The sequence below is a fragment of the Dreissena polymorpha genome, chromosome 15, assembly GCF_020536995.1.
Source record: "Dreissena polymorpha isolate Duluth1 chromosome 15, UMN_Dpol_1.0, whole genome shotgun sequence".
In the NCBI taxonomy this organism is placed as follows: domain Eukaryota; kingdom Metazoa; phylum Mollusca; class Bivalvia; order Myida; family Dreissenidae; genus Dreissena; species Dreissena polymorpha.
In genome coordinates, this window is record NC_068369.1 from 19,387,632 (window position 1) to 19,414,553 (window position 26,922).

Genomic DNA, 26,922 nt, shown 5'->3' on the forward strand with positions numbered 1-26,922 from the left:
AAATTAAACAAAAACACTTGTAGTAGTAATAATAGTAGTAAAAGTAGTTGTTGTTGTAATAATAATAATAATAATAATAATAATAATAATAATAATAATAATAATTATAATTATTATTATTATTATTATTATTATTATTATTATTATTATTATTATTATTATTATTATTATTATTATTATTATTATTATAATTATAATTATAATTATAATAATAATAATGGAATAAATATTTTTAAATAATAAATAATAATAATTTTTTGTAAGTTGATGAATCCTCTTATATTTAATGAACAACTTTATTATGTAATGAAAATATAACTGCATAAATAAAAACATTAACACAACTCTGTGAAATATGTAACATGTACATATTATTCATACTATGCACAGACGCTTTCCAATATCAACACACGCCATATTATGTTGGATATCTTGGTAAATCTATTTATCCGTCATAAACACATCAACACATGGCTATATAACATCTGCGTCGACGACCGTGGTCAGAAATTTGGCGAGTTTAGTTTTCGTTTTAATTACTTACTAATGGCGATATGCGGCGCTTTGATGTGGTGACAGTTTATTAGTGGCTGGATTTCTGAAGTGAATGAAGAGTCAGACACAATCAATAATAAATCAAAGTTAGTACCACTATGCTCTTTAAACAGTCATACAATTAAGCGATGTTTATATGTGTTTTTAATCAGTTATGGAACAGGATTTCGTATATATGAATGAGTATAAACTATAGGAGGTGTGAGGACATAAAGCAACATACTAAATTAAATAGAATAAATATCAATTATAATAGTAAAAACAACAATATAAACTGATGATAGTAGTTATAATAAACATATTAAATAAAATAATGATTAATCGTTAAAGGAAAGTTAAACAACAACAATAGTAGTAGTAATAGTAGTAGTAGTAGTTGTTGTTGTTGTAATAATTGAATATGAATTCATATACTTGAGGAAAATGTGAATGAACAAAGACCGATTTTGTGTATAATCGCTTCAAGAGCACATGAATGCATGTAAAGTTCTAATAAATATATAACTTTTTAAAATTTATTTGTTTCCAGTCATACAAAAATTGAGTAAACAAAAAATATGAATGAATGAAAACTTTAACGTTTATTACAAGTATGTACTATCACACCTGTTTCTCTATAGTTTTATGTGCTTTATCGCATTATTTATGTATAAGAATAACCATTACAGATTTTTTTATCATTTGCCGATTTTCTTCGTTAAAAGTGGCTGTTGAAACAAGAATTACGATTATTTCATCATAAATGTTTTTTCAATAAAACTGATATTTGTCCAATTAAGACAATTATCTGTGTACTTTGGCATATAATCTTTGCCTAAGATTAATAAAGGAAACAGGTACTTAAACACAATTGTGATAATTCTCGTCCAATATAGATTCTGTTGAACAGCAAATATTTTCTCTTTACCTACCGAACGCTGTATTCCCCCAACGTGGAATATCGCCCAGTGCGATTCGTTATGATTCGCTAAATGACGGACTACTTCGCGTCTAGCTGCGCGCTGATTGGCTGTCGCGTCACGGTTTTGACTCGTATGCAAATGATTTATATTAACGGGCACTGGGCTAGAGAACCACAAATCACAAGTTTTACTACATTCGGAATAGGTCATGTAGTAAGATATTAGAACATATAGTAAATTTATAACATAAAAATGAACTCGTATTACCCAGCTTCGTTGTTCGCGCAGTATTCTAGTGAGAATCCGCATGTTGGTGGAAATGTCGGCTATAGTGCAGGAAATTACGGAATCTTCGCCTCTCGTTTCGCCGAACAAATGGGATATCATAACAGCTCTTATACGAGCGAACACCAGCGCATAGCGAACACATACCCTGCTCACCAAAACCACGAGACCGGGGGTTCCATATACGGCCGCGAACACGGCGTCCACTCGTCGCTTCACGGAGCCCTCGGGGGTCGCGTACCGAGCTACCCGCCGGTGCCGGGAGATGACCACGCGCACCCGGCACACCGGAACTTCACAAGCTGCTCCACGGCGGAGGGAGCGTGGAACGGGACCTCAAACTCTCCGGACTCTACCCACAACAGCAGTAGCCCATATTCTTCAAATTTAGACGCACAAAATGGCAACTGTTCTGTTCTAGGCAAGGATTTAAAGGAGCCGCAGAGCCCGGGCGAATCCTCGACCCCGTATTACCCATGGATGGGCATCGTAGGTAGGTTCATTAGGTAGAAATCAATGATATTTTGAATAAGAAATTAACGAAATGATGTTTTGCGTGGGTTCTAGAATCACTGCGATAATACAAACATTAAGCAAGGCCATTTAGATCGAGATCTTTCAAATGTGTTCTCCAAGTGTTAACCACATCATATTAATGTACATTATAATTATCAACGCGGCCATTTTGTTTCGTCTGGCGAGATTGATAGCGTTTGCTTATAAGACATAAATAGCTTACATGACTATGCGTATATTAAATCCTTGAGGCTCTAGACATTTTCTGTATACTTAAGGCTGGCGCAAGGCTTAGTTTTAAGCGAACAGGTGTGCAATAATAAAATTAATAGTAATTCGTTTCGCGTATAGTTCAACGCTCCCGATGCATTGTTCGGTCATTAACATAAATTCTACATTACCAACTCCGTGTAATATCTTTTGTAAGCGAGCGGTACGTTTCTGTATATCACGTTTCTTCCTAATTTATCTTGTTAACAAAGCTGCGCTCTGTTGAAGTTATTTTGTATGCAAGGAAAGTGCAAAAAACAACAACGTGCAACTGCGTCTCCGTAATGCTTATTCAAACCAGTATTAACCTACAAAAATAAATGTACGACCGTATATGACATGAAAAGCTATTTATATTTAAGAACAATGTAAATGCATAAAAATGCATGTTAAACAAATATTTATGAAACCAGTTTGAGTTATAAATCTTCATGTACATTCAAATAAGAACCATTTCTTGGGAATGCAAAGGTATGAACACACCAGATCCAAACTATCTTACAGTAACGGAAAACAATAAAAATTTGGGGTTTGATGGACTTTTATGGCAATTTTAGCACTATGTCTTGTTACTAATTTCAGGAGATTATTAAAGGCCCCGTGTATGTTTATTTCGTTAGAAATTGGGGCACAATACGGGTTTTGTAACCGGACCCAAATGTGGGCTCTTAATTCGCGTATTTAAGTCAAAAGTTTTATGTCAATTTTGTGGGCATTTTGTGCATCCATTTTGAAGGAATAATAGCTAATTTAGCGCGCGATCGTAAATAAGCCATAAACAATAAAAATAACATTAAAGTTTGGTGAAATAAACTCTGACTTTATGCCGTTGTAAAGTCCGACATGATGTCGCTTGTTAAATGTGGAAACTGCCAACATTTTCGATTTGAACATCTTTGTTAAAACATTCAGGATCGAGTCAAGTGGAAAAGAGACGTGCTTTATAATATTCTTTTTTTATTTTTCGGTGAATATATGTGTATGGATTTTATCCGGGTCTTAATTTCCAACGAAAGTTAATACATACAGAAGTATAGGACAATGCTTAATATTATTAATAAGAATGAAACAAAAACATATTTTTTATGTTGATTTAGGTATTGAAATAGAAATTTTTATGGTCCTTAAATGCTTATATAATAATAATAATAATCATAATAATAATAATAATAATAATAATAATAATAATAATAATAATAATAATAATAATAATAATAATAATAATTATAATTATAATAATAATAATAATAATAATTATAATAATAATAATAATAATAATAATAATAATAATAATAATTAATAATAATAATAATAATAATAATAATAATAATAATAATAATGATTATAATACAAATAATAATAATAATAGCAATAATGATAAATAAATTTAAAACATAAAAATGCAGATAAATACGACCGCCGTGCATACACTTTTACGAAATACGCGATTTTTTGCAAAAAAGGAGAAAAACTCTCAGAATTAATAATATTTCCCTTTTTGATTTTGAAAAAATGATACATAAGATCTTTAGAAACATTCTTTGTATATGGAGACGCGGGCAGAAAACAATCAACTTTCAATGACTTATGCATGGGTCAATTTGAAATTTATTACCTGTCAATTTCAAATTTTGAAGAGGTACCTTTCAAAGTATTTGCAATAAAGACAGTTTAATGTCCACTCACTTGTAGCTTACAATGGGGCTAATCAAATCATTGTTGAAATGATGCCGTATCTTGACGTTCTTAAAACATTAAAATGTGTCAGTTATTTTTTATGCATTTTACGATCAGGGGCTTAAATTTTTATGTGGTGCAACTGTATTTATGTGAATGTTCAAGTATTTTTTTTATTTTTTAGGATTTTTTTATACATATATATTTTTAAGAACAGAACAGAACAGAAGTTTATTACGACTTGTACATAGTACATTGTCAGTCTTAACCTTGTAATTATACATACATCAACAGGTCATGTGAATAGGAAGTGATCATACAGTTAAGACCCAGTTCCAAAAATAATACTAATAATAGTGCTAATACTACTACTACTAATAATAATAATAATAATAAATTAAATTTAATAATAATACTAATAATAATTATTAATATTATTATTAGTAGTAGTAGAAGTATTAGTATAATTATATATATTTTTAATTGTTATTATTAAATTAAATAACATTATCGTACAAATTGTTGTTTTCTAGTCGGTTTTGACGTTAAATTATTAACATACTTCTAATAAAAACTAATCAATTGATTCAAAATAGTTTTTAATATTTATAATGTTTGTTATAACCTTTGTTTTACATATCATTATTATAACAAATTCAAAACATATAAATATTCCAATTTAGTCGCTCTAAATGCACCACACCCGCGAATTTCGACCCCGGAGGTCACCGTATGTTCCCAAGTACATTGTCATCCATGTGGATTTAATTGATTTAATGTGGCATACCAAACCCATGTTTTCCGTTTCAGTGATTGTACACGAAGCCCTGTATCTGAACTCATAAAATATTGAAACTGTCCACGGTTCACCGATGCAACTTTATTATGATGTTTTAGTTAATCAAAAATTCGAAGAAATATTCTTTGAAAGGCACTGACAATAGTTATTCAATGCGAAAGTCGTGATGCGGATTTAAACAAATATTAAAAGCCTCAGCTGTTGACGCAGTCATTTCGATAAAAAATTCAAACAATTCAACAAAGCAGTTTTACGCTGTGGGTAATTAAGTGTATTGGATATGCTATGCGTGTTTTCAAGTCGAAATCACTGGACTGAAACATACGTGTTGACACGGCGTTTAAAATGATGTTTTAAATAAGTTTCCGTGCAATGATTTTTTTTGCGATTGCTGATCGTTGAAAAAATAAAAATATTCATAAAAGAGTTGTTTCGCTTCCAATAATGTGAGTGTGTGAAAAACTACGTTCTTAATTCTGGCTGGATTTATAATAAAAAAATGCAGATAGGCTGTTGCATAATTAACGTAAACATTTTTACGACTTCGTATGTATATATTTATAAAATATGATTAAAAATAATCCGTTTCTTTAATATTTTATATTTACAAATCATTTGTGATTTCAATAGATTCTAGAATTAAGGATTTATTTTTTTAACAAATGTTATTGTCAAATAGTTACTTAAACAATTTATCAGCATTAATTATCAAACATCACATCACTACATTTACTACACCGGTAAACATTAAAAGAACTTACTTATCAATTTTTCGTAAATAACAGAACAACGGAAACAATAAGCAATCATAATAAACGCTTGAAATAATAAAATAAATATATTTTACCTTGCGATTATTAATCTTATACAATATATTATTTTATTGCCTTTTTAATGTATTATGGTCATGTCTTACAATACGATAGATTAGTAGGAATAGCATACAATAATAATTTGAAATCGCACCTGAGCATTTAACCTGTATAGTATTTGAGGGGGTACACTATATATAACCTAATTGATCGATTATTTTACGTGTTTTTGTGTTATATAAAATTCTATCCCCCGAAATTCTAGTATATTTATTTACAAATTATTATTTTTATTCAGATAATTCATGTAATATTTATGTAATCTAAAATGTTGCCGAGGCAAAAAGAAGTAAAATTCTGTTCGCGAATCTTATCTTCCAATATTAATAAACGGTTCGGTGTAAATTGTATAGAAATTATCTGGTCGTTCGAACTTACCGTTCTGATAAGACTATGCAAACATGATTCCGACAATACAATTCGGCGGTTCAAACGAAAATCAAACGAACACCAGGATTAGGGTCGGGATCCGAATGAAAAAATAACGCGAAATCGTAATAAGCCACTTTTATGCGTTTTGTATAAAGTTCTCTCAATAAAATGTCTCGCTCGCCATTGATTAATCGTGTTTACTATGATAAATGTTCGACAACATAAAAAGTCTAATACATAACAACTTTTGATTTTCCTGATTTGCTTTTTATATATATAAATAAGAATAACAATAATCTTACGCAAAACAGGACCGTCATGTTACAGAATCAGCTAGAACATTTTTTTCTACACGTAATTTTAAGTATATAATTAAATAACCTTGAATATTCTTGGCATAATTTATGCATTATTTATTGTTAAGTGTATGCAAATACATTACAAACATTTTTGAGTATTTAGAATTTTCGCTGCGTTGAACGAAATTAGATGTTTGAGGTTTATTTCTGCCATTAAAGAATAAGATTTAGTAGTAAAACAAACACAAAATTCACTAATACAATTAAGAAATCAATCATTATAAAAAGAACATTGTTATATGTTCTTTATCATCATCATCATCATCATCATCATCATCATCATCATCATCATCATCATCATCATCATCATCATCATCATCATCATCATCATCATCATCATCATCATCATCATCATCATCATCATCATCATCATCATCTTCGTCATCATCTTTATCATCATCCTCATCCTCATCCTCATCCTCACCATCATCATCATCATCATCATCATCATCATCATCATCATCATCATCATCATCATCATCATCATCATCATCATCATCATCATCATCAGCAGCAGCAGCAGCAGCATCATTATCATCATCATCGTCATCGTTGTCGTCGTCGTCGTCGTCATCATCATCAGCAGTAGCCTCATCATCATCAGCAGCAGCATCCTCATCAGCAGCATCAGCATCATCAATATAATCATCACAATAACTAAAAAAAGAATTAAATCCCGCAATCATTATCTTTGGTGGTGCAACATCTCCACAACTAGCAATAGAACGTTTTTTGCGAACAACATAAGATAACAAAGCGAAATTATTTGATGACATAATTTTTTGATTGCTCTTATATTGTCTCGTTTAGAAATCAGGGCACAGGGGTATTGTTGTTCTTCATACCTATTTCTTGTTAAACATGTGGAGGCATTAACCCATTTATGCATTACGTCTAGAAAAAAGGCCTTGGCAAACAGCGTAGACCCAGATGAGACCCCGCATGATGCGGCGTCTCATCAGGGTCTGCGCTGTTTGCTTAAAGGAATTTCTTTTAGAAATATTCTAAATATAAAAGACATCACTAATTTTGGAAATAAATCGATCCAATTTAGAAGGATGGGAGAGTCCACTAGGCATAAATGGGTTAACGGTATTATTTTGATAAATATTTTATAACATTTTGTGGTATATTAAAATGCATGGTATATATCCTGCGCTGTTTGTGTAGAAGACGTGGGAAACTCATAAAAACAGAAAAGTTTAAATGATGGTTGTAACAATTTGAAAAGGGGCTGACATTTTCCAAAGTCTAACACGTGTAATTGTCAACAATTGAAGGCTATTTCGAATCGGTTACTACGTATTGAATAACCAGCGTTTGTCCCACAGAAGCCCAGGGCAGTGAAAAGGGCCATAAAAATGTTTTATGTTCGATTTTGACAGTGCTGAGACAAGATGTTGCGTGTGTGAAACCTTTTAAAAACCGTGTGCATCTTTATTGTATGTCTCACATTAAGCTCACAATTGTGTGAATGCAATCGTTTTCATAATGTACACATGTCATTTAACAGGAACATATATTATAAATTTAACATAATATTTTCATGGTGTGTTTTGTGTTTTGCGCGTGTCGTCTGTATTAATGATGCAAGTGTGACACCTTTCAAAATTGTAACTTAAAACTAATTTGTATTTGCAACAAAGTGTACATTTCGCCTATGATGGGTGTTCTTTTAAATAGCTTAAAGATAACGTATTTCCCTAACGCATATGATAAATTATTCTAATATACACAGAGGTAGTTAAATCACTTTTTATTTCATTAAAGTAAAAATGACCTATGAATTTAAATTTCACCCGTTCGCCGAACAATTTGACCGTATTGTTATAATCTATTAATTGAGACCAAAGATCAAATAACTATTGAATAAAATCCATAAGTAATTGGAAATACATTTGAATATCATAGTCTTAAACCGTATAAATCATTTGGTAGACAACAGAAATCAGCAGATTTTTCATGGGCGCGTTATCGGATCAGAAAAGTGAAAACAAAGTTGTTTTTAATAGGCGATCACCTTGCAACCTGGAGTCGAAGCATATTTAAAATTGTTCAACGGGCATAAACCTACAAAGAACGCACACGAGATAGCAATCTTGGGGTCTAATCTTAGAGTAGGAAGCATTCAAAAGGTCAGAACATAATTATGCGTGTGATCAAACCGAACTGACATAAAAGGCAAACTACAATTTCGTGCGAAGCTATTTGTCCTGTCAGGGAAGGTTTATAAAACGAACGCATGGTGGTAAAACAAATCTATTTAGAAGTAAAAGAAAGGCACATTGAAATCGCATTACTATGAATATGTTATTTACAACCAAAACAAAAGTAAACAATTACCAACAGCAATAAAAAAAATGAAACATGGACCAGATTGGTATATCATGAATATAATATTGTCATGAATGTCGACAGTTAAAGCAAGGGTAAAATGAATAACACCGTAACTTATCACGTCCAAGCCTATGAATGATATAATTACTGTAAATATTGTGTTATAAGTGTGTTCCATTTCATATGTGAGAAGTGCATAAGAACACATGCAAAAACAAGTGCTGTAATTTAATAAATTTTATTTTACGAAATATTAAATATATTAAAAATGCCATGGATTATCGATTAGTTTTTTGCAAAACAAATTTGCGATATTTGGTGTTTGCAATGTATTTTTCATAGACCTATTTCTGCACACATTGAAAGTAAAATACGTGTTTTGTATATCAAGCATGGAAAAAGTAAACGAAAGAAAATAATGCATATCATTTCATTATTTGTACAAAATAAGAATACTATTTTTTTGCAAATACATGTAATACTTATATGGAGATTAATATAACACGAGTTGCTTTGCCTACAAACATACGTTTAAACCACGCGCCATATTCAAATAATGCCAGACACCATATGTACACCTGTGGTGCTTTTAATCTCATTACCATGTGCACCATTAATTATGTATTTTAACAAGCCTAACTTGACTTAATAGCAAAAACAGACGATTGCGCCCAGTAAGCTTTCCAACATGGCGGGATATGCATCGCAAGGCTTTCCAACATGGCGGGATATGCATCGCAAGGCTTTCCAACATGGCGGGATATGCATCGCAAGGCTTTCCAACATGGCGGGATATGCATCGCAAGGCTTTCCAACATGGCGGGATATGCATCGCAAGGCTTTCCAATATGGCGGGATATGCATCGCAATGCTTTCCAACATGGCGGGATATGCATCGCAAGGCCAATTTTGTGCATATATAGCTTTGTCTGAATCATTTAAATAAGGCATTATATAAGCATTCAAATTTGGTAATTAAAAAATCCCAAAGGTCACCTAAGTTTCTTACCTCCCCTGCATACATACTAAACAAGCAAGGTCTGTATTTACTCGGTTTTTATGGTTGAACCTTATGTACTTAAAAGCGCGCGTTTATTTATCTGTGATATCTCTGCAATTTATTAAGTTATTTCGTTGTGGAATTTCGTACATGTTTTTTAAATCTTCATTAACTCTGGTTGCTTGTGCATAGCTAAATTAACATGTGACAAAATTATATGACAAAATAAACAAGTATTGTCAATACAATACATGTATAAAGAACAAGCAATAATCAAAGCGCTGAAGGCACTGAAATTGTTCGCTGTTGTCGTCCTAAATTAGCTTGTGTGCATTGCACAGGCTAATCAGTGTGCAGAGGCTAATCTTATTTGACGTGCATTTAGTCCAGTTTTCCCTGAAAGCAGCAAATATGTACAGATTTCAATGATAAACACTAGACTTGCCAAGCTGGTATATACACTCACTGCTAGAGCAGAATCATTTGTCGTCTGCTGCAGACAGGCAGCGGTAATCATTCCTAGCAGATTGAGTTGCGGTTCTTTCCGTACTTAAGGCTTCTAAGCACATACTGATTTGCAAAATATGCTCTGTAAATTTAGTCGGCCGCTAACGCGACCAACTAAAAACCGAGGATTTCAGACCCGAATTTCCAATTAACCCTAAAACAGTTTTCATTTAACACAGAGAGTTTGGATATCACTTCATTCATTTACATGACAACACGAAGTGTTTGAAGTAACCTAGTTCTAAAACAAATTTTATTCTCTGACTTAAACTTAATAACATCGTAAGGTCAATGTTAAATCAGTTCAGAAGCAAACCATATACAACTCTTAAAGGGGCCTTTTCACAGACTTTGGCATGTATTGAAGTTTGTCATCAAATGCTTTTTATTGATACATGTAAACATTGGATCTAAAAAGTAAAAGTCCAGTAAAAATCAAGAATACAATTAAAAAAAAGAAAAAAAGTATCCCTCAACTGAAACCACTGACCTCTGGAGTCCTAGAGTAAAAGTCTACCACTTAGACCACTCGGCCTTCTGTGTTCATACAATGAAGGGTGTTTTTTTAATACATTATGTAAGCAATTGTCGTAGTTTCACAAAATATAACGACAACAACAGAACTCTCCAAATTATTCAATCGTTTCGCTTTGCAACGCTTTATAATTTTTAGGGTTTGAAATCGTCAACATTTGTATATAATGGCTATTTAACAGCATGGTAAATTACTGTTTCCTCACAAATATCATAACTACAACGATAATTTGCGAATCTGAAACATTTTTTTTTGTCAATTTACCGAAACGTGAAAAGGCCCCTTTATACGAGTTCAGAAAAAACCCATATACAGGTCTTAAGTATATGGACATTTCCAATGTGAACAAAAACAAGCCTTATCTGATATAAACCAAGAGTGGGAAGTCTTGAACACATCTCCCGAAGGATTTATGGCAACCAAGTTGTCAAGTCCACTTCTAGCGCACGCACATTAGGCCTAAAACGACACGACTGTTCAAAAGGCAACGAGGTTTACATGCGATGACGGGGGGATGCGACAGTGTAATTTGTTCGTGACGAGTCCCCATTTCCAGGCTAAGCCACTTTTAGGACATAGCTTTTAGAGAGGTGCGCAATTAAAACAGAGCTTTCGCATGGCATGTTTGCTTAGTGATGAACTCAATCCGTACCTTATGTTCCTGACAAGTAACGCATGCAGTTCGTTTAGTGAACAAGACATAATCGTTATTATGATCATGACGATTATGTATGTGTACGATTATATTCAGCAATTTTTCCGAAAACGTGTCGATGGTGATTAGCAATAAATATACGAAACACTTTATCTCTTCGAACGATTTGTCAACAACAAATACACTAGCGGTGTCCATTATGGTCTTTTAAATAAACGGGCACTTGCTCTATTATATAAAACTAAAGTTAAAATGATTGGGTGTAATAGTTCTAAGTTGCATGAAAACAGAAAAACATCCAAAATGTGTTTTATAGTTTGTTTCGTTGATCCTGAATATGTAAACGACATGAAAATGCACATTTACAGAATAAGAAGCTATGGATATTTCTTATATACTATTAACGTCTTTTTCTGTAAATTTCGCCACTGATAACGTAACTGCTTTTGTGTATGTAATTAAATCACTGTCAATACTAGTGCAATTTAAATATTACTTAACAAACTTGTAAAGTCAGTTATTAAATCATCGATTCACTTCAGTCCTTTAACAGAACCGTATTAAAATAAGGGTTAATTAAAACAAGAATTAAGTTTTCATTTTCTAGACGTGACCTTATTTGCACATGACTACATAGATATATACATATGAATATTATAACGTAAACTTGATATTAATAACCTAGTTATCCTATTACTTTGAAAGATGCCTCGAGGAGAAATAATGATCTGTTTGTGTTCTTTGATAATTTCCAGAAAGTGTCGAATATGACTGACAGAATAATAATTTGATACATTAGACAATGGTGTACAAGCCTATTCCGTAGCTAACACAATCTCTTTTGAAACGCAAGTCGGCGAACTTAATAATGAAACGCAAACCATATGGTTATTTGTGTAACGTGGACTGTCTACTCTTACACACTGTAATCACACGGTTTGCACCCCAATTTTCATATGATACATCATCATAGTTTCCCAGCGTAATGCGAGCCTTATGTTTTATAATAGCTTGACGAGCACAGGTGTGCTAAGACAGACACTGAACCATTACGCACACTTCAGTTTTCTCATCTATTACCCAGTAATGTTTGTAACTGCGGCAACTTTAATAGAGGCGACATCACTGCGGCAAATTTCAACTGAGAACGGTGGCCATAATCGTTAAGTTAATGCGTAAATTATTCTTGATCATAATGGTACAGTCGGTAAGCATATGTCTCTGATGAGGACATAAAGAAAGCCGTGTTGGATCACCCAAATTGCAAACGGTAGTGGCAAAGCATGCGTAGACATTTACACTCATCTGTTCCATGCCGCCAGCAATAGAACATGCAACCGGCTATACAAAACATATAGACTGACAAAATTAGAAAAACAAACAATTGGCTTTCTATAAAATCGCATTTTTTAAGGAAATGGTTAAGTTTTTATGAATGGAACAATTTTATCTTATACAAATCCGTTTTGTTACAGTTAGTTTAATACTTTGCTGTACAACTTTTTGAAAAACAATATGATGAGGAAATAAACAAACGAACTACATAAGTGAAGGCTTTATATTTCATTAATGCAAATATAACATTTTAACATGCTGATATTATGTACTTCATTTATATCAAGCAGTGCATGGGTGTTGCTGCTCTGTCATTTTTAATCAATTTAACTCTTCATATGCATGACCAGTCGTCTCAACATGGATGTGTTCATTAAAGTCAGATTTAAACTCCTTGAAATGCTCAACCAGTAACCCAATAGCACACATACCAATGCATTTAAATAATAAGTGAAATCAAAATACAAACGGAAGTTGGAGTGAAGTTAAGTTATGAGCTGTCTCTCTTATGTCTTCATTTTTTAAGAAAAATTAAACTCCAGAAACATTATGGGGAGCGACATTCTTGTCCGCTGGACGTTTATATGAGCAGTGATTTCAATTTAAGTAGAATCCTGCATTTTGATGCAAGCAAGTTCCAATTTTATTATTTTTGACTACTGGTGATGTACGTAATTCCGGCCACTTTTGGGACTATTTAAGAAAAATCTTTAGTGTAAGGCAACTGGTTGAAACTAAACTTCACATATATAATCCTGGGTTCAAAACTCACCTGGCATGAAAATTTGAATAGAATTCGATCGGTGAATGTTACTTAATGAACAGAAGATGATGACATGTAAACTATCCATTTTCGTAGGTTAAATGTACCTAAAAAATCGGCCACTTTTCAGTTTGATCTGCATATAAAATTACAAAGCAATATCTTTAGACAAATGTCCTCAATTTCAGAGTATTAATCAATGTTTATACTATTAAAATTTTTTACTTGAAATTTAAAATAAATATGAAATTTTTATACCAGTTACTCCCCCTACCTATTTTAATAAATATAAACAATGGGAAGCTGCTAATTCTTAAAAAAATACTTGTTTTTAATGGGTTTAATCAATTTTTTCAAACACAGCTAAAAAACTAAACACATTTTGTTTAAAAAGTTTGCTTCAGTGTTGATTATTAGTAAACGCTTATATATAATATTTAAACATGTAATCTAGTAATATTCTTATCAAGGGAGGTAATTCATATATCAAAAATTTATATTTAGGTTCTGATTTGAATGTTTTGAATATAATTTTTTGTACAATTAATTGGTAAAACTTTAATTAAAGTTTATTAGATAATATTTAAATAATTTTGTCAAATATATTTGTTTCTTATATGAATATAATTGTTGCAACTAATGATGACATCACTTTCCCCACGAGCCAAATATTTCCTGCTATATTTGTGACATTTTAACACAAAAGTTTACAATGATATGGTTCTTACATTTGCAACATATTGAGAGTAGGGATGGTTTTCATGTTGTTTTTTCTAAATAAAAACAAAATAAGTGCGTGAAGATCATGAAAATGATTTTACACAGATGGCCGATTTTTTACGTACAGGCCGGAATTACGTACATGACCAGTACTGCAAAAACAATTAGCCTTGTATCATTTTGACACATTTGTTTTCTACAATCAAACTTGAAAAAGGACCAGACATGATCATTTATGGAAATAATAAAGCTATGATAAATAAGCTATTACAAAACCTACGTATTTTTCCATTATCATTTTTATTTCGATCCCTCATTATTTTGAGACCTTGGGTCATTTTGACTCCTGATTTTCAAAATCTACTGAAATCCTTGATAAGGCTTATTACTAACCTTAACAAAACAAGAGAGTACATACACTACGACATAAAACATACAATAATAATTTTTTAATCATCACCACTTTGGAACGGCCAATGCAAAACAATAAAGTGTGGAACCGCTTTTGGCGCTAGAAGAACCTTTTATTTAGCCAAATAACTTGAAAGGGAACGTAAACAGCTGACAACGTATAGAATATTTTTGATACAAAAAATGATTAATTCATCGCATTCGAACTGTCAATGAAAAAACAAAATCGGGGGGGGGGGCGAGGTTAATTTATACTCGTTTTTTCTATTTCTGTATAGAAGTGCACATAAGGAATAAACATTTTAAAGAAAAAAAGGTTACTGAAAATACGTTAGATAAAACATACTTGACATTTAATTATGAAGGCATCCATGATTTGTTTAGATGACTCGCATTCACTCGATGCTGATTCTAGATTTAATTTGCCTATAGATTATTGAAAGAAATGACACCGAAGATATCTTTGTTTGCATTGTTTACTTGCATACGCTTGACTGTGGGGCTCGGTAAACAAGTTTACGACCGATTTGATTTTATTATGAATTAACAGTGGCTGGTAAGAGGAAACCTTTGTAACTCAACGTTCATCGTAAATTATTCATCATAGGCTGACGTTTCTCATAGTTAATAAAATAGATTACGTGGCAAGAGATCGATACGGTTTCCAGCAAGTTGAAAACTATCAAATAGTGGAGCGTACCTTCAAAGGACTTCTGTGTATTAGATTGATGACATAAACGGAAGTGGCGAGGGAATTCCTGCATAAATGTTAGCATGTAATGTGACTGGATGGAGCTTTTATTATTGACAAGTGTTTCGTATGACAGCAAGAAATGAAGCGAATATGACAAATGTTTTCCAGTTATTGTTTTGAAACATCGGATAGTTTTTAGTGAATTGCGTATTAGAAAACGTGTATGTTTTCACTTAGTTCACGATCAGCGGAGCTTTCAACTAATTGTTTTATTTGATTGTCGATCAAAACTATTTGTGTACATTGTGAAATATCAATCGAATGTGAATCTGTCTGAATTGTTATATTTTAATTCCTGTGAACGGTAACATATACTATCATTCGCATACCCGTTTCACGAAATCTGTGTAGAAACAAATAATTATTCATGTTTATATGATACATATTGTTGTTTATGAATTCTTTTTTCAGTATCATATGTTTCTATTTGTAAGCTTTGAAAAAATGTTACACGGAAGAAATCTTATTATAAACAGTATTTTAATTTTCATACTTTTATGTGGGTACCACTGTAAACAGGAAAAGTTCAAGATCATATCAATAAATATGTTTATTGATGTCGGGATGCCTATCAAACTTTGTATAAATGCTTGCAGTTGTATAACATTTGTTTACTAGCGTGGGTGCGTTCGAACGGTCAATGTAAGGCCGAAAATCCTAACGGAATACCAATGTCAGAATGACGATAACTGACAAACACACTACGCGTATCGTAACATAAATCAATAGAGGACCTCCCGTTGTCTTTTGTACCATATGCGTTTGCGTGCCTGTCGTGACCAAATCCTCTGAGTCAGCTTGAAGTTCACGAGATTGACTTTCAAAGTCGCTGAACCAATGAATAGGGTCTAAGCTAATACCAGTAGTGATAGACCACGAACATATGGACAATTACCTGGGTCTGTGGAGACCGTCCGTGTAGAGGATATATCAGGTTACATCCAACACGAACCTATGTAACCCTCCTCGTGTTAGGTCTTAAACTGGAATGGGTATGACTTAGCCATACCCAGAAATATGTTTTTGGTGTTACAACTCGTTCTTTGTATTTCAATGCAACATTAACCCGTTGATAATTATTATGCAATAACGTACAAAGATTATGCACATCAATATATACACTCCTAAACCAACACAAATTTAACTGTGAGACATTAAATTTAACTAAAACGCTCTGTCAAATTTTATTTATTCAATTGACCATATGTGAAAAATAAACGGTTTGACATCCGCTAAACCAAGTCAGAAAAAAGCATAAATCATCGTAACACGTTGCGAATCTAGGGTTTTAATCTTTCAAAGTTGGTGGAAGTCATAACCATTTTGTTTAAGTATGCTACCTTTTAACTTAACATTTATATTGTTTACTTTGTCATTGATCTTCGGCTCAAGTTCGCGTGTGTTGTTAAGATAATTCTTTGTTAGCTGATCCTCTGTCAATAAGCTATGAGTACCGGCACAGTAATCAAAGCTGCCCAATATTGTGTTTATCTGATAAGGCGGTGTTTCGTAATTGGAGACAAACAATTGAATATAATGCTAAAAATTACTTCGATACGTCGATGGCCTGATAAAACAGTATATACAACTATGATAAAATAATCATCTTCGATCACAGCCTGAAAATCAAAAGTTTCCTTTAATAATTACGAAGCCCAGAAACGCGGCTCGAAAATAAATATAAAGTATATGGTTTCAGTTTAGTCAATGAACATAATAACGTTTTAGTGTGTGTGTTTGAAGAAAACCTAATTATATAATTTTAGAGTTATTATACTTAACAGTCAGCTAATGCTCTTTTAGCAGAAGGCGCTATCGACATATTTACGGTACCTCTTAATATCTTTGCATGTCTGGTTAATATTTCCCTTCCAAACCTACCAAGTGTCTGCATTTTTGCTGAAGAAAAAATAACAAAAACACACTGTTATCGATTTTCTCATTTTAGCATGATGATAGCAAGAAAACTTGCGTGCAATATATGAACCGATGTCATACTGAGACTTGCGTTTTAATCATGATTGTGGTTTGTTCGTGCCTTGTGTCTTTCGTATTGCATTAACCCATTTATGCATTGTGGACTCTCCCATCCTTCAAAATTGGATTAATTCATTTAAAAAATTAGGGATGTCTAGTATATTTATTTCTATATTTAGAATATTTATAACAGATATTTCTTTACGCAAACAGCGGCGTCTCATCTGGGTCTTCGCTGTTTGCCAAGACCTTTTTTTCTAGACGCTAGGCATATATGGGTTAGGGTATAGGCATTTGGTCACTATACGGATGGATCCATATATTTAAATAAGGGTTCTGGCTTAAACTGGTCAATTTCATCTTTTACAACAGAAATTTACTTGTATTTGCTTGCTTGTGTTATATCAGTATGATATGACTTGTAACTAGTATTATCTTTCATCTCCTTTGTTTAAATGAACTATCATAAACCGTGTACACAATAGAAAGCTCTGTATACATTAAAATCATTATATATTCATGGATTTCAATAGTTTTTGAAACCCAAGAGTCAAATGAACCTGTGCTTGAAATGTTCAAGGGTAAAATGCACTTTTCAGGGGTCAAAATGCTCAAATCTTAATATTTTGTTTGTGGATGTTATTTGATTGCTCTACAAATATTGCTTTGTATAACTTTAAGTATATTTTGCTTAACTAAAAAACAACTTTTTCTATGATAAAACGTACATTAACATATAATAATTATGTTAGTTTCATGGTAACATCTGCATCAAAATGATGCAACGAAGATAATTTGGAAGAGTCAAAAGTGACAAAATTGCAAAATGCTTGCATCAAAAACCATGATTCTGCTTCAATTGAAATCCCTGATATATTTAAGAAATAGTAAACTCCACTGAGGTCCCTATGGCATTATAGTGACCAGCCAGGCAGCAACAAACCGTATATGGACCGAAGCCGTAGGCTGAGGTCCATATACAGTTTGTGGCTGCCTGGCTGGTCACTATAATGCGATTGGGACCGAAGTGGAGTTTACTATTTCTTATATTACACCAAAGAGCTTCCCCTTTACCATTGTACAGTGTTGTACGATTGTTTATGGTTTAGATCTAAAAGAGATAAACTGAAGAATTTCGCAGGAATAATGACGTCATTTCGTTAAAATGACGTCATTTTACAGTAAACAGTGCAAATTTAGTGGTGTGTAACCCCGAACGGTCCATATACAAAAATAGTGACCGGTCCATATACTATTAGGTTCCTCTATCGCATTTTATAGACTGAAACCGGTCATATAGATATAGAAGGACCAATATCTCTAAGGTGTTATATTAATCGTTATAAATATCCAACATGTGAATCATGGCATTACTATTTTCAGGTCCCAACTCAGCTCAGAGGAGACGAGGTCGACAAACGTACAGCCGATATCAAACTCTAGAACTAGAGAAAGAATTTCAATTTAACCACTACCTCACACGTAAACGAAGAATAGAAGTTGCTCACTCGTTGTGTCTCACCGAGCGGCAAATCAAAATCTGGTTTCAAAATAGAAGAATGAAAATGAAAAAGGAAAGACAGGCCATTAAAGACTTGAATGAGACAACAGGAAAGTCTAAACCTTCAGCAGACTCAAAAGCTATTGATGACAAACTAGACGATGAAAAAAGTGATGAGAGTGACGACTCGTCATAGAGGTGCGAGGATGCAATTAGAATTGTAATATATGGAATATATATAACAATCTCACTAAAAGGGTAAACCGGGCGTCCGGGTTCGATGGTGCCTCTGCATTTTGGAATCAATTCAAGAAGAATGATGTCCCCATGAGCCCTGTCCTCAATTCCTAACGGATAGTTTTAAGAAACGGACACACGTAGGAAAAACATTGTAACTAAGGAGAGATATAATTACGACAGGTCAGATGTGTTTCAGGCAACGATTTGGGTTATTGTCACCGAGGCAATGTGTAACGAGAATGTTGTAGAATACGAAACACCCGCTCGCACGAGAATTTATAGTACAACATGTGCAAGTTTTATGATTGCTACCGTTGGTATTACATGATAACATATGATCAGATGATGGTTAACCTATTTCAAAATGGAAAGTTGGTATATTGACTTAACTCCAAGTGAACAATATCATAATAATCTAACTAGAAAAATCTTGAAATTACGATTCTCTTAATACCATGTCAATTTCAAAAACATTTTTACGAGAAATCTGTATATATGTTTTATTGAAAATTTGAATTACCAATATAACAATATATACGCGCAATAATTGGGTACACTATATATTGAAACTTTCTTGAATGTTAGTATTATGAATGGCATATACATCATAGCACGATTTGTTCTGTACTCAGCAAGCTATGAATTTACATCGCAACTTACGTTATGTTGTATTATACACCATGGCGTGTCGCTTAAGTCATATACAAAATACATTTTTATGTAATTTCATCGTAGTAACACTTGCACATGTGTTTGTCTATAACTCTAACCTCCGATATAAGGGTAAATCTTAGCCATGGTTGTGTAGCATTTGAAGAAGGCTTATGAGTTTTTATTGTTTCGCGTAATATATTGTAGTTCTGACAATTGTATCCCACGTGTTTTAGTGCACAGTGCATGAAATGCTCCATATTTTGTTTACTTACCCCTTACAGCTTTGAAACCCATCAAAGATGATCATAATATTGTTCAAATGTGACTTACTAGTAAGCCCATTTGCTATTGTAATTATATATAGAAAAACAACGTATACATTTTATTCTTCAGAAATATTTTTGCCAATCTAAAAATACAGTGTTCTACAATAGTAGGGTTAATTTCATTTTAATTGATATGAACTAAGGAAACCCCTGCCGATTAAGTTACTATACTTTTGAGAGTACATACATTTCTGCTCCTTTAAACAACTTTTTAAACATGTGTTTCTTACAGAAACCCCACAATTAAAAGATTTAAGATAACAATTCTATTCTGGATAGTTTTCAATTGGTTCGTAGGTATCATAAGTTCAATAGAATTAATTTTTAATAAAAAGAATATCGTATTTGTTTATCAAAATTAAATTGATAAACAATCTTAAAATTCAAAATCGCAATTATAGCATAATACTTTTACTAGGCTTGGTGCATTATTTTGTGATGTCGTCATGGTGACACAATGCGGAAAGTCTCCCGATAAATGACATCGAGATGTTTGTATCTACTTCTGTGTTCATACTATTGTTATATATTAGAGATTATATATCTAGCTAGGTAAGTTATTCATTGTTATACACTGTGTTTTGATCTGCCACTTGCAAACATTTTATAATTAGATCTTATTAAATTGAAAACAATCCCGAATAATTTCCTTTTAAAATAATGTTCAAATAAAAACTGAAATTTTTGTATCTTTAATTACTTCTTAACTCAAATTGTTTGATTTTGGACACCTCATGTCTTAGCTGCAATTAAATATTTGTATTTTAAATACACATAATGTAATTGATTGAATGTGTGCTAAAATTGTTGCATGCTAATCTTTGTATTATCTTCAGCAACATTGTAATTTACAATATGACTTACATTAGATGTCACGTAAAGGTGCTTTATGAAACGGGTATTAACGTTCTTGCTAGTAAAACATGTTATAAAACAGTGGAATTTAATTGAGCTGAGTTAGCAATGCAGGGAACATATAACGATTCCAGTGCTCCAGCTAGGATTTGAAAAGGGCAGGGGGGATTTTTTGTCAAAAGCGCACTTTGGACACACAGTATTTTGTCAAAAGGGCACTTTCGAGCGCGCAGGCGTTTCTGGAATGCTTCTTCTTGCATGTTAATTTATATGTTATTAATAATTGTTAGAATATATTATTCCCATTATTATTAAACCATTTAAATATAATGTCTACAATGAGGAATACATTAATTACAATGTATTGCAATAAGAGATTTATCAATCATCATTATGTAAAAAAAAATAATTTTTTTTTAAGGGCAGGGGGGTCCTAGGAAGGGCAGGGCGGAGATTCGGGAGGGCAGGGCGGGACGCCCTTTAATCTAGGCCTAGCTGGAGCACTGACGATGTTTGGATACACATATGTTTGTAATAACTCATAATCATTAAAATGATAACTTTTTATCCTTAGTTTCTCTTTTAAGGAAACCATACTTACATTTATGTAACTTTCTTGTTTTCATTTCCGATTTTAATCTTGACCAGCGGTCCATAGCTTATTAATATAAAATACACACACATGTTTTATTGTATATTTTATTTCGCAATAACTGTTGTCGTTTTAAATGTTTTAACGCACAAAGTTGGTAGTTAAATATTAAAATATGATTGTTTTTTTGTTCTTCATTTTAAGATCTTGAAATTTTTAATAAACAAAAGTTTCAAGATATGTTAAAGTTGAGTCACTTATATGTGTGCAATTTTATTGTCATGACAAAAACAACGTTTTGATTGCTTTTAAATGTTATATACACCCCCGACACACTCAGAAAATAAAATGTGCCTGTATAAATGAAGCAAATTACATGACAGCAAATGCAATTTCAGTGTCGGTCGTTAGATATAAATATACTAAAGCATAAATGTTATATGAGAGTAAAAGCATTTGTTATTGAAGTATTTAAAGGGACTCAATTACAAAACAATACTGTTTCTATCGTTATAAAAATGAAATTAGTAAAAAATATCGAATTTCGCTGTTCATAGATATATCGATTACATAAATGAATGAAACAAAAAGAAAAAATGTTGGAAAAGTATTAAAAACATAATTATCCTCATATGTCGTTCAAAGCAAAGATTGTAGTCAGCGCTTTAATAAACTTCACTATTAATAACTGCCTGGAAATATTTGAAAGTTGTTTCAATTTTTATATATGTTTATCGTTGTTTACTTGTACTGACACTAAATACATAACGTTATGACGTCAAATAGTAGGTTTAACATATTCTTTTCTGGACAAAAAAACTATTCTAAGACCCATTAACATATGTCCCTTTACATACAGATTGTATTCACCTATTTGCACCCTTGCCGTTTTGGGGCATGCATTTGGGTACGTTCTTATGAGTTCAAAGCATGTTTCAAGTCAAACTGTATGCCAAGTAATGTGAAAGTATATATTGTATTGTTGTAACTTTGTCAAATGTTATTGTATGAGTTTTAAATGTTAAACATGTGTTTGTTATTTCTGTTCGGAATATGTTGATAATTTTGTAATAATATTCTAATATTATTGCAATAGTATCAGCATTTGTTTTGTGCTATTGAATGAAACGAGAATTCATAAATAAAATGTTATTGATTTCGTAGAAATAAAGTGTTATTATTAATTAAAAGTGTTTTTTTGTCGATTTCAACATACTTTAAATTCTACAATGGACCAACTTCTGTGTCTGTGACGCAATCGCGTACACATTTGGCTGCAATATATTTCAAGGTATCTATGCAGATGTCACAAAATGTTGGTACATAATACTTAATAAATTGCCTTTAGGAAGTCGTGTATTTACATTTTTGACTAAAAAATGTTATTGCAAGATAGAATTCTAAGAATTCAAATATATTTCATCGGGAATGAAAATCTTGAACACAGACTAGTCTTTTTTAGCGAGATTCATTAAACCTACACTTCGAGTCTTGTTGATTGTTGCGGGTTATCGAGAATTGAACAGAAAGATCGAAGAACAATATAATAAAAAACAATGATTACTTAATGAAAAAAAATACAGAGAGGATGTTTGAAAGTTTCGGTGGATTATCGATTTTAATTCACGAGTGATTAGAGGAAATAAATAAATATATTTTCTATGATCCCGAGTGAATTAAAATCGATAATCTACCGAATCCAACAAAATTTCGTTTTATTTTATGCTTTTGTCACAGTTTATATACATTGTTAAAGAGTTTAACTTAAGAATTTCGCTGGGATTATGACGTCATTTCGTAAAAAAAATGACGTCATTTCACAGTAAACAGTGAAACAGTGAAATTATCAGTTTTAATTCACTGATATTTTTCTATAAACCACCGGAAAGCATAAAATAAAATGACGTTATGATATTGCCGTGTTTTCAACAAAGTGGACATAAAGTTAAATTTTTATACCACTGTATGTTTGTATTGGTCAAAATAGACGAGATTGCTAACAAAAAGTATTTTAATATATAAGTACAATTTCATTATACAAATTTCCCGCTGTTGCACAATGAAATAATATCAAAAAACCACCCATGTAAAACGTGAATAAACTACCAGATACCGACGTTTTATGACATACTGAGTTCTACAATACACACATATTGTATTCAGGCATTGCGTATGCATAATTCTAATCATAATTCTAATTCCTACATCTAATCTGAAACTTGCAGACTCAGTGTATAGATATTTTAATTCTCCAATAAGAAATCTTTGTTTATAGATATATATCAATTCTCCAAGAGTTTCGATTGAAAACAGTTATGTTTTACGAAGACATTAGCTATTCTTTATAAGAAAAAAATAAACGATATTCATTTTGTGATTATTGCAGAGAATTGCAGCATATTTTTTGTACATGTAAACATAATCGATTTAAAAATAAACATAGTTATCGGCAACGAAGCTGCTTGAAACAAACTTGTGCAGTTTCAATAAGAACGTATTGTTATTGCACGCTGGCATGAGAGAGTGGCATTAAAACTAATTTTTACGTAGTTATTAATGAGGCACGTCAACAGTAGAAATATGTGTAAATAGTTGGTAGGATAACTACTTTGACCGATATCAAAAACAGTATTGTGTTTATATACATACCGTGCATAACTTGTAAAATACACAGTTCATTAAAAATAATATTAAACCACCCAACTATAAAGCGAGATTATACGATTTTTATATGTGTTGAATTGTAATATATTGATACAAATATGTTATAATAACACACAATATGCAAGAAAAATGATACATTTCAGACGAATTTCATAAAATGCAGCAAATACAAATTAGCGCCCCGAGCCGATTGTGACGAAGATAATCCGTACATATTTTCCTACAATAACCGATGCATTCGTCTTTTTAGTAAGTGTTCGTGTGTCGTATGAATCGATATCGCTGCAGGAATTTCAAATGAACCGTTAAACTAAATTAAGATTCACATCGTACATGCATGATATAAATGCTGGCGAATTCGGCTGTACAGCCTTTTTCGATTTTAGAATTAAATATCTGGCTTATTTAGCATTTTTCGACACATGTTCTTCTTACCTTTTATTTAAGTTTATATTGAAATATAATGTATAATAAGTTTTTTACACATTTTATATTAATTAATAAATATTTGACAAGATCGTATATAACCGCTTTAAATATTTTTCCTAGGCATCCTAAAAGCTTTGGGTTGGACTTAAGTTTATAACACTTTCCATTAAATCAATAAACTTGCAAAATATATTTAAATATTTTAACGGTGCAACTTTAATCACGTTACAAATTTACATATAAAAATATTAATATTGTTTACTTTCAAGACCTGTTGGGGCATTCGTTTGTTTGATGCATTTAAAAATGGAAAATCGACTTGTCGCCGTAGCGTAGTCGATATGGTGTCCGCCTAGAGACCGGCATTTGACGGGTTCGATCCCACTGTGGGAGCGTTCTAAGATCTAAAACAACAAGTTCTGTTTCTAGGCCAAGGAAACGGACTCGAGAGCGTTTCAAATAAGTCTTAGGCTTTCTTTGCAATCCAGCTAAAATAAGTTTTTTAAAATAAAAATGAAAAAAGTTTTTTTTAATTGACGGCTTCTAAAATATTCATGTTCTTTTTCTTTCTAAAATATTCTTTTTTCTCTTTCAGGATAAAATGAAAAGTGATCGAAATGGTACTACTAATCCTACACAATAATTATTATGAACATTTATCCCATATCTCCCCGATTATTATCTCCCCGTTGCTAAACATCTGGTTTGCGGCACATGCAAAAAAAATCAAGCATGTTTAAAAAAAATCTTATCCAAGGTATAAATCAACTTTTTTTAATATTTAAAGTCGCATGTAAATATTGCACATTATTAGATAATAATGTATGTATAATACAAAGTATTTACATACGTATACTTTAACGTTTTAAGAGCACAAACTGGATCATTGGAACACATAGACAAAATCTAAAATATTTTGATCTTAATTAAATAATTAAATCCGAGTCTGTGTTATTAAACAGAACTTGCATTTAAAGTGGCCAACCCATTACGAATCAATTCCAGAGTTGTAATTCCTTGGCAATAAACAAGACAGCGTTACAATTAAGTATGAACTGAAATTACATGTCTCGATGGGGCGATGGGCAACTGACTATTATTATTGTCACTAGGTCACCCGTACATCACGTCTAGATTACACAATTGGAAGCCAGACCCTTGGCTTCAAAGACGCTAAGTTAATGAACTAACACGAGTGCGGGAAATAAATCCGTCATCGGAGCTAACAATCGCTGAAGTTGGCTAAATTAAGCCATATGCACCTGTGTTTCACCCAGGCAATTTGGTTTTCACATTTGAGAAATTTCTTGAATTAAACCCAATAGAGATAATAATGCTGGTTACTGAAATCGGGTTTACTCATGTTCAAAAGCGATCTCTCTGTTTTGGGGTTTTTAAAACATTATAAACGAGTTCATTAAGAATGTACACAATTGAAGTTTTTTTTAAATCAAACACTACTCTTGTGAAATGGTGCATATGAACACAAAACACACACTGTTGACGAGGGTGTATAATGCTGCTATTCTTACACGATTTTTTTAAATAAGAATAATTATATTGGCAGTTTTATCATATTCCTCTAAAGACGTGACTCTATGACCTTCTGAGACGCCCTGTATAAAACCAATGGGCGATTCGTAATCCGCCCCCTATGAAAAAACCTTTCCGAAAGGTAATCCCATTGACCACCCATGCATTTTAAGGATTCGGCAACCACAAGTGTGTCCATTACCCCCACTTCAAACACAATATGTTTCACATTGCCAATTTAAAGGCCTGATACAATATGCTTGATAGAACACATTAATCTAAATGCAAAAAGAGCCACTGAGAACATTAAAATGATAAATGCTGCGGGTAGACTGGGGGATATTGTTATCTGTTTAAACATTTACAGCATGGCTGGTAAACATTATGTCCCAGTTTGCATTTTCACATCATCGAGAAAGATGTAATGGTGGTGTGTAAAAAATCTAACCCGTTTACAAAAGGGAATATTTAAAACGTTTCACCGTTAATGGTCGCGTAAGTGAAGGGTAAAACACATTTGTCTTTTT

The 26,922-nt window shown here is 32.3% G+C and overlaps 1 protein-coding gene across 1 annotated transcript; it reads left to right on the forward strand.

The window, feature by feature from the left end:
* The first annotated feature begins 1,642 nt into the window (after window positions 1-1,642).
* LOC127860875 (homeobox protein Hox-A7-like) lies at window positions 1,643-22,953 on the forward strand. Its single transcript, XM_052399177.1, has 2 exons — window positions 1,643-2,235; window positions 18,985-22,953. Exons 1-2 carry the CDS (start codon window positions 1,710-1,712, stop codon window positions 19,296-19,298), a joined length of 840 nt encoding a protein of 279 aa, XP_052255137.1. The 5' UTR covers window positions 1,643-1,709; the 3' UTR covers window positions 19,299-22,953.
* The last annotated feature ends 3,969 nt before the right edge of the window (window positions 22,954-26,922 follow it).